This window comes from Cannabis sativa, chromosome 3, assembly GCF_029168945.1.
Source record: "Cannabis sativa cultivar Pink pepper isolate KNU-18-1 chromosome 3, ASM2916894v1, whole genome shotgun sequence".
NCBI lineage: Eukaryota > Viridiplantae > Streptophyta > Magnoliopsida > Rosales > Cannabaceae > Cannabis > Cannabis sativa.
The window spans coordinates 49,879,941-49,889,546 of NC_083603.1; the positions used below are offsets into that span (position 1 = coordinate 49,879,941).

General features: G+C 37.5%; 1 protein-coding gene across 1 annotated transcript; it reads left to right on the forward strand.

Moving 5' to 3' along the window:
- The first annotated feature begins 5,927 nt into the window (after positions 1–5,927).
- On the forward strand, positions 5,928–6,802 carry LOC133036143 (uncharacterized). The gene is made up of 2 exons (XM_061112638.1): positions 5,928–6,024; positions 6,078–6,802. Exons 1-2 carry the CDS (start codon positions 5,928–5,930, stop codon positions 6,530–6,532), a joined length of 552 nt encoding a protein of 183 aa, XP_060968621.1. The 3' UTR covers positions 6,533–6,802.
- The last annotated feature ends 2,804 nt before the right edge of the window (positions 6,803–9,606 follow it).

Genomic DNA, 9,606 nt, shown 5'->3' on the forward strand with positions numbered 1-9,606 from the left:
CTTGGTGAAGTTTCATAATTTTCTGAATTTATTTGGAATTATTGTGAATTATTTAGTATAATTCATAGATTAATTATGAAAAATACTTAGATTACTCAGAAAAATCTAAATATATTTTATATGATTAGTTATGAGATATAAACTATTGCAAAATTGGTAGATTCGAATTTCGGTTAATTTTGTATTTTTCATGAATTATTTGTGTTATTTATTAAATTAATTATGAAAAATACTTAGGGTGCTCAGAAAAATCTAGATTTATTTTATATGATGGACTATGATATATAAACGGTTATAAAATTGGTAGATTGAATTTTCAGGCGATTATGTATTTTTCATGAATTATTGATGTTATTTCTTATTTTAATTATGAAAAATACCTAGGTTGCTTAGAAAATTCAAAGAAAATTAATTATGACTTATTACAGATTATAAAGTGTATTGGAAGAGTTAGATTTGGTTTTTAATCAATTTTGATATTTTTCATGAATTTACTTAATTAATGCTTAAGTTAAATATGAAAAATAGATAAGTGTTGTTAAAATAGTAAAATGTATTTTTGAAATACCATTTACTGCCTATGATATCAAAAGGAATAGGTTTTATGATTTATTAGTTGCTGTAGGTATTTATTATAATTATTGGTGATTAATTAACTATTTATTTGGAGTTTAGTAAGAATAAATAGTATTTTAGTAAATTTTACGTAAAAATGTGTTGTATGAATTCATGTTTTACGTTAAGAATGTTTGTTTGAGTCCATGCAATATGTTTGTGTGAATCAAAATAATAAATGCTTATGTATGGTGTGTCATGCAAGTGAAATGGACCTATGTGTTACGTATTTTTACGTAAGTTTCTGTATGAGTTTAGAGATTCATACTTGAATGTATTTTGAGTGTATTGCTGTGTTAATGAATGTCTAGGATCTTGTTCTCAACAAGGAAATTCGTTGAGGTGCTCGAGGTAGCAAGTGTGGTCTTAAGAATCGAGGTAAGAAGAAAGTGGACATCTGTACACAGGGTGTATGTTATGCATACAACTTGGGTTGGTTAGTTATTTAATTTGATAGTGTTGTGATTTCCTTATATTTTGTGAGCATCATTAGCATGAGAATAATATTAGGGTCTTGCTGCTTGTGTGAGCATAACACTTGCATGTTATAACATTATCATGGGTGAGTACAACTTATGGTAATTAATTGCCTCGTTGGATGCCAAGTGTGAGAATAACACAAGGCAGGGTAGGTTACCTCATGTCTGATCAACATGAGAGAATAGTTGATTATCGTATGTGAGTATAATGTGCGGTATGAGACTTGATGTGTGCATGTGAGAACAACATGCGTTGTGGATATATTTATGGAATGTGAATTACTGTTGATTAATATAAAAGAGCAAATTATGTCAAGTAACTAGTTAGGAGGGTTATGTCCTACATAGCTCTTCTTACTGGGCGTTAGCTCACGGGTACTCTGTGTGCAGGTAAGGGTAAGGCTAAGCAGTGAGAATGAAGAGCTCGAGGCGTGGACCGCATGTTGTGGGCCGGCACGTATTTTGCTTTTTAATGTTTTTAATCGCTAAACATTTTGGAACTATTATTTTGACTTAACTAGTTCTTATTTAAGTTTACAGTACTAAAAGTATTTTGTTTTAAACAATGAGATCTCATGCTTGGATATTTTTCAATAAAGCAGTATTTGATTGTCTTTATCTTATTAAATTGTTTTATACGGACTATCCTATGTGACATCTCGGGAAATCGGGGTGTTACAATATGGTACCGCAGCAATACGGTCCTAAAGAATGTGGTTAGCCCTAACATGTAAAGTTCACCGCCATGAGACGAGCTCGACTCACTGTACTGTAAGTGGTTATTACTTATAATTAAGTTGCCTTAAATTTCTGCATGCGAGAGGGTAACATTATTTTCATGTAAAATTGATGATCAAAATGATCTTGATGTGTATTGGTTTGTTTGGTTCAGGAGTTTAGAAATGCCTCCTAGAAGGTCAGTTAGAGTGGGTCGAGGTCGAGGTCGAGGCCAGGGCCAAGGCCGAGATGATGGAGGGATCAATGAACCACCTCAAGCACCACAGGGATGGGAAGAGCGCATTGCCGCACTGGAAGGAATCATTCATAGGCAGGATGAAGAACTTCGTCACTCGAGACGTCAACCGAGCCGCCGGTCCAAATAAGGCGGGATGCGAAAATAGAGACCCACCAACGCAGTGGTATATCCCGCTACGTAGGCTAGACATGAGTTGTTAGCAGAGAGATTTCGAAAACAACACCCACCTGAGTTTGAGGGAGGCATAGACCCGGTAGTGGCTGAGGAGTGGATAAGTCGTATAGAAAGCATTTTGCAGATGCTAAGGGTGGATGGGAATGACCGAGTGAAGTGTGCATCTTACATGCTGAGGAAAGATGCTCGTATCTGGTGGGAGGTGGTGGAACAAACCAAGGATGTAGATACCATGAATCGGGACGATTTTAAAAGGGTCTTTAATGAGAAGTATTATAACTCAGCTCTAGCAAGAAAGGTCGATGAATTTATCGGGTTAGTCCAAGTGGAGTCTTACCGTGACCGAGTATGCACAAAAATTTGATAGATTGGCAAAATTCGCTCCGTATCCGGTACCTATCGATAGAGTGCGAGCACATCGATTTGTGGAGGGTCCGAAACCAATGGTTGCTCGAGATGTGGAAATTGTGTCAAGGGGTCAATTCAGCTTATGCTCAAGTTGTCGAAATGGCTCTTACTACCGAGCGGAGTGAAAACAAAATTTGGAAGGAAAATGCCGCGGGAGAGAATCTAAGAAAGGTGGAGCCAATTCTAATGACCACAAGAAACGGGGACAGACCGGTCCGGCAGCCAAGTCAAGACAAGAGGTACAAAAGTGATAACGACCAACGATTTAATGGCGGCGAAAGTGGGCGAAACACTCCTGAATGCCCTAAATGTACCAAACGTCATCTCGGCGAGTGTCGCGCAAAAGCATGCTACAAATGTGGAAAAGAAGGACACATCAAACGCAATTGCCCACCGTGGGGACAAGACCGGGAACAGAGCAGAACCCAAGAAAGATGACAAGTATGTTCCACCGCAGTTTTTGCCATCACTCAAGCGAAGGCCGAGGCCAGTCCTTCGGTTGTATCAGGTCAGATTCCTATGGCCAACACCACTTGTAAAGTTTTGTTTGATTCTGGTGCAACTCATTCCTTTATTGCTAGCACAATTGTAAATCATATAAATGCACCGAGTGAATTATTTACTGTGGGGTTTGGGACCATGTTACCATCTGGGGAGGTTGTAATCTCTAGAAGTTGGCTGAGGGGTATCCCTGTCAGGATAGATGGTAGAGAATTATTTGTAGACTCGATTGTATTAGATTTATTTGATTTTGATGTAATCTTGGGCATGGATTTTCTTACCAAATATGGAGCATCAATTGACTGCAAGCAAAAGAAAGTTGTTTTCACACCAGAAGATGGAGAGACTTTCGAGTTCAGGGGGGTAGGAAAGAAACCCCGCACTCCTATTATTTCGGCAATGAAGGCTGGGCAACTATTGCAGCGTGGGTGCTTAGGGTATCTAGTTAATGTGGTTGATGACACCAAGAAAATTGAAAGAAAGCCGGAGGAAACACGGGTAGTTTGCTGAGTTTCTTGATGTATTTCCGCAGGCGTTACCCGGTTACCACCACACGGAGAAATCGAATTTGTGATAGAATTAGTGCCCGAACGACACCGCTTCCCGCGCACCATATAGGATGGCACCATCCGAATTGAAAGAACTCAAAATACGGTTGGAAGAATTGCTTAAGTTAGGGTTTATCGTACCTAGCTACTCTCCGTGGGGCGCACCAGTTCTATTTGTTAAAAAGAAAGACGGTACTATGAGAATGTGCATAGATTACCGAGAACTGAACAAGGTGACTATAAAGAATCGGTACCCATTACCGAGGATTGACGACTTGTTTGACCAGCTTCAAGGGAAAAATGTATTTTCTAAGATTGATCTTCGTTCAGGATACCATCAGCTAAGAATCAAAAATGAAGACATACCGAAGACAGCCTTCAGAACGAGATACGGACATTACGAGTTCATGGTGATGTCATTTGGACTTACAAATGCCCCAGCAGCTTTTATGGACCTCATGAACCGAGTCTTCAAGGAATATCTGGATCAGTTTGTCATTGTATTCATAGATGATATTCTGATTTATTCTAAGACAGAGGAGGAACATGAGGAGCACTTACGCTTGACCTTACAGCGACTGAGAGAACATCAATTGTATGCCAAGTACAAAAAATGTGAGTTCTGGTTGTCCGAGGTTGCATTTTTGGGCCACATTGTCACTAACGGGGGAATAAAAGTAGATCCTGCTAAGGTGGCTGCGATGAAAGAATGGCCTAGACCAAAGACCGCCTCGCAGGTTCGAAGCTTTTTGGGTTTAGCAGGCTATTATAGAAGGTTTGTTGAGGGGTTCTCAAAGATAGCCACACCCTTAACAGAATTAACTAGGAAGAATCTAAAATTTTCCTGGTCAGACAAGTGTGAGCAAAGCTTCCAAGAGTTGAAGAATAGACTTATCTCAGCACCAATCCTCAGTTTACCAACAGAAGAGGGACAATTTGCGGTATATTGTGATGCATCTAAACAAGGGTTGGGTTGTGTTCTAATGCAAGAAGGGAAGGTAATTGCTTACGCTTCAAGGCAATTAAAAGAATACGAACAGAGATACCCGACACATGACCTAGAGTTAGCCGCAGTGGTTTTTGCACTAAAAATCTGGCGTCATTATCTCTATGGAGTGAAATGTGAAATCTACACCGATCATAAGAGTTTAAAGTACTTTTTCACCCAGAGGGAGTTAAACATGAGGCAGAGGAGATGGTTGGAGCTAGTCAAAGACTACGACTGCGAGATAATGTACCATCCCGGTAAAGCCAATGTGGTAGCGGATGCACTCAGCCGTAGAGGTCCCGGACTAGTTTCTACTTTACAAGGAGTATCAAGGGAATTAGTGGAAGACATGGAACGAGCTGGTATAGAGTTTATTACAGGACAACTTGCAAAGGTCACACTTCAATCCACTTTGTTAGAAAGAATTAAGGAGGGGCAGACGACAGATCAAAAGCTCAGTGAACTAAAGCAAGAAATTTTGAATAGTAACGCCAAAGATTATGAAATATCAGACACGGGATTAATTCGGTTCAAGGGACGAATTTATGTGCCCGATAATGATGAGCTCAAGAAGGGGATATTGGTAGAAGCTCATACTACACCTTATTCAGTTCATCCCGGGACCACTAAAATGTACCATGACCTAAAAGCATTGTATTGGTGGCCTGGTATGAAAAAGGATGTAGTTGAATTTGTGGCCAAATGCTTAACATGTCAACAAGTTAAAGCAGAGCATCAAAGACCAGCGGGATTGTTACAACCACTGAAGCTCCCTGAATGGAAGTGGGAAGAGATTTCCATGGATTTTGTGACTGGATTACCTAAGACTACAAAGCAACATGACGCCATTTGGGTAGTCGTCGATAGGTATACAAAATCTGCCCATTTTCTACCGACGCATGACTTACTCCATGGACCATTTTGTTGAACTTTATGTGAATGAGATTGTGAGATTACATGGGGCACCGTATTCTATTGTTTGTGATCGAGATGCTCGGTTCACTTCGTCTTTTTGGGAAAGCTTACAGAGAGCAATGGGAACTCGATTGAAGTTCAAGATCGCATATCATCCAGAGATGTATGGTCGACCGAGAGAACAAATCAGCATCTTGGAAGATATGTTGAGGGCATGTGTGATAGATTTCCAAGGATCATGGAGCAAATATCTCGCCTTTGATTGAATTTTCTTACAACAACGGCTATCCCTACTATCGGGGTAGCACCCTATGAGATGTTGTATGGAAGAAAATGCAGTGTCTCCACCGCATTGGGATGAGTTGGGAGAGAACAAACTCCTAGGGCCGCATGCGCTTCAAGACACCAACGAAGCTATTCGTAAGATCGTGGATAGAATGATCACGGCTCGGAAGCATGTAAATCTTATGCAGACCTGAAGCGGAGGGACATTGAGTTCGAAGTGGGTGATCATGTGTTTCTTCGAGTGACACCACGAAAAGGACTCTCAGTGAAGAGATTTGGTAAGAGAGGGAAACTAAGTCCTAGATATGTTGGTCCATTTCAGATATTGGATAGAGTGGGCAGTGTAGCTTATAGAATAGCTTTACCGCCATCATTATCTGGGGTGCATAATGTATTTCATGTATCTCAACTCCGGAAATATGTGTCAGACCCATCGCATGTTTTGAGCTATGAAACACTGGGTTTGCAAGAAGATTTGTCCTACAATGAACGTCCGGTGAAGATTCTTGATCAAAAGGATAGGATTTTGAGAAATAAGACAATTACCCTGGTGAAAGTCCTATGGAGAAACAGTGTGGTTGAGGAAGCTACTTGGGAGCTTGAATCTGATATGCGAGAACAATATCCAGAATTATTTGAGTAAAATTTCGGGACGAAATTTTCTTTTAGAGGGGGATAATTGTAATATCCGCTAACCCCGAAAGGGTATTTTTGTAATTTTATTTAGCTGAGAGTATTTTTTTTTTTTTTTATGTTACATATTTATGGATTTAAATATGTATGGGATTATTTTTATGATGATATAATATTTGATTTTATTGGCATGTGCATAATGCCTAATAGATACATATGTCTGGATATTGTTATATGGGTATATTATTATTATTATTATTATTATAATTATTATTATTATTATTAACATATTAATATTATTATTATTATTATTATTATTATTATTATTATTATTATACGTATTATTATTATTATTATTATTATTATTATTATTATTATTATTATTATTAACTTATATACAAACTTACGTATACGCATAAACGGAACACACAAACCGAACCCCTATTTTGGTGGAATGGGAATCGCTCCACTTCGGTTCAATGCGATAGTTTGCTTGGGTTTAAACACGATAGAAATTAGGTTTTAAACTCTATTTTCGTTCACCCAAAACAGAGAACCAACGAGAGAGAGAGAGAGAGCACGTATACGGCGTATACGGTACCGAAAACTTTCGTTTCTTCAAGCGGAGTGAAACCTGGGTGAACGTGGGGGTTTGGGATCACTTATATACGACCTAAGGAAGCTTTTTAACGTGGTATAAGGGGCGGAAGTCGTCGTTTTGAGATTCGCCATTTTTGAAGCTTCAAAGGTGCGGCTTAGTTACGGACTCGGATTCGAACGTGTTTAAGCTTGTTCTTGGGTCAAGGGAGGTTATATTTGAGTGCATGGGACCCTAAGGATTGTTTTTGACGTAAGAAAACGAAGCTTTAACGTCCAAAACGAAAATCCAAAATTTTGACTCCATTAAAGGCGGTACACCGCCAACGAAGAAGACAACCCCGATCTGCCTTCTCGGACCATTTTTCTTGATCGTTTTGAGGTCCTGAGCATTGTGGAGAGCTTCCCCAATCGAAAGGACGCTTCAAGAGCCATCGGAGACAAAGTTACACTTTACCGGCGACGAAACCGACGAGAACGCCGACGACCGCGTTCTGACCGTTTCTGAGGTGTTTTTCTTAGATATTTTTGTATATTTTGATTCCTTATTTTATTCTAAGGTGCTTGGTGAAGTTTCATAATTTTCTGAATTTATTTGGAATTATTGTGAATTATTTAGTATAATTCATAGATTAATTATGAAAAATACTTAGATTACTCAGAAAAATCTAAATATATTTTATATGATTAGTTATGAGATATAAACTATTGCAAAATTGGTAGATTCGAATTTCGGTTAATTTTGTATTTTTCATGAATTATTTGTGTTATTTATTAAATTAATTATGAAAAATACTTAGGGTGCTCAGAAAAATCTAGATTTATTTTATATGATGGACTATGATATATAAACGGTTATAAAATTGGTAGATTGAATTTTCAGGCGATTATGTATTTTTCATGAATTATTGATGTTATTTCTTATTTTAATTATGAAAAATACCTAGGTTGCTTAGAAAATTCAAAGAAAATTAATTATGACTTATTACAGATTATAAAGTGTATTGGAAGAGTTAGATTTGGTTTTTAATCAATTTTGATATTTTTCATGAATTTACTTAATTAATGCTTAAGTTAAATATGAAAAATAGATAAGTGTTGTTAAAATAGTAAAATGTATTTTTGAAATACCATTTACTGCCTATGATATCAAAAGGAATAGGTTTTATGATTTATTAGTTGCTGTAGGTATTTATTATAATTATTGGTGATTAATTAACTATTTATTTGGAGTTTAGTAAGAATAAATAGTATTTTAGTAAATTTTACGTAAAAATGTGTTGTATGAATTCATGTTTTACGTTAAGAATGTTTGTTTGAGTCCATGCAATATGTTTGTGTGAATCAAAATAATAAATGCTTATGTATGGTGTGTCATGCAAGTGAAATGGACCTATGTGTTACGTATTTTTACGTAAGTTTCTGTATGAGTTTAGAGATTCATACTTGAATGTATTTTGAGTGTATTGCTGTGTTAATGAATGTCTAGGATCTTGTTCTCAACAAGGAAATTCGTTGAGGTGCTCGAGGTAGCAAGTGTGGTCTTAGCAACTGAGGTAAGAAGAGTGGACATCTGTACACAGGGTGTATGTTATGCATACAACTTGGGTTGGTTAGTTATTTAATTTGATAGTGTTGTGATTTCCTTATATTTTGTGAGCATCATTAGCATGAGAATAATATTAGGGTCTTGCTGCTTGTGTGAGCATAACACTTGCATGTTATAACATTATCATGGGTGAGTACAACTTATGGTAATTAATTGCCCTGTTGGATGCCAAGTGTGAGAATAACACAAGGCAGGGTAGGTTACCTCATGTCTGATCAACATGAGAGAATAGTTGATTATCGTATGTGAGTATAATGTGCGGTATGAGACTTGATGTGTGCATGTGAGAACAACATGCGTTGTGGATATATTTATGGAATGTGAATTACTGTTGATTAATATAAAAGAGCAAATTATGTCAAGTAACTAGTTAGGAGGGTTATGTCCTACATAGCTCTTCTTACTGGGCGTTAGCTCACGGTACTGTGTGCAGTAAGGGTAAGGCTAAGCAGGAGAATGAAGAGCTCGAGGCGTGGACCGCATGTTGTGGGCCGGCACAGTATTTTGCTTTTTAATGTTTTTAACTGCTAAACATTTTGGAACTATTATTTTGACTTAACTAGTTCTTATTTAAGTTTACAGTACTAAAAGTATTTTGTTTTAAACAATGAGATCTCATGCTTGGATATTTTTCAATAAAGCAGTATTTGATTGTCTTTATCTTATTAAATTGTTTTATACGGACTATCCTATGTGACATCTCGGGAAATCGGGGTGTTACAAAGTTGGCCCGTGGTTTGGGTTTGGGATCCGAGGTCTTGGTTCAGGGTTCGAATTTGGGGTCTCGGTGGGGGTCTGGGTTAGGTTTCAAGGTCTAAATTAGGGTTGAAGTCCAAAATATTAATTAAAAAAAATGTTAAAAATTTTTGTTTGATTTT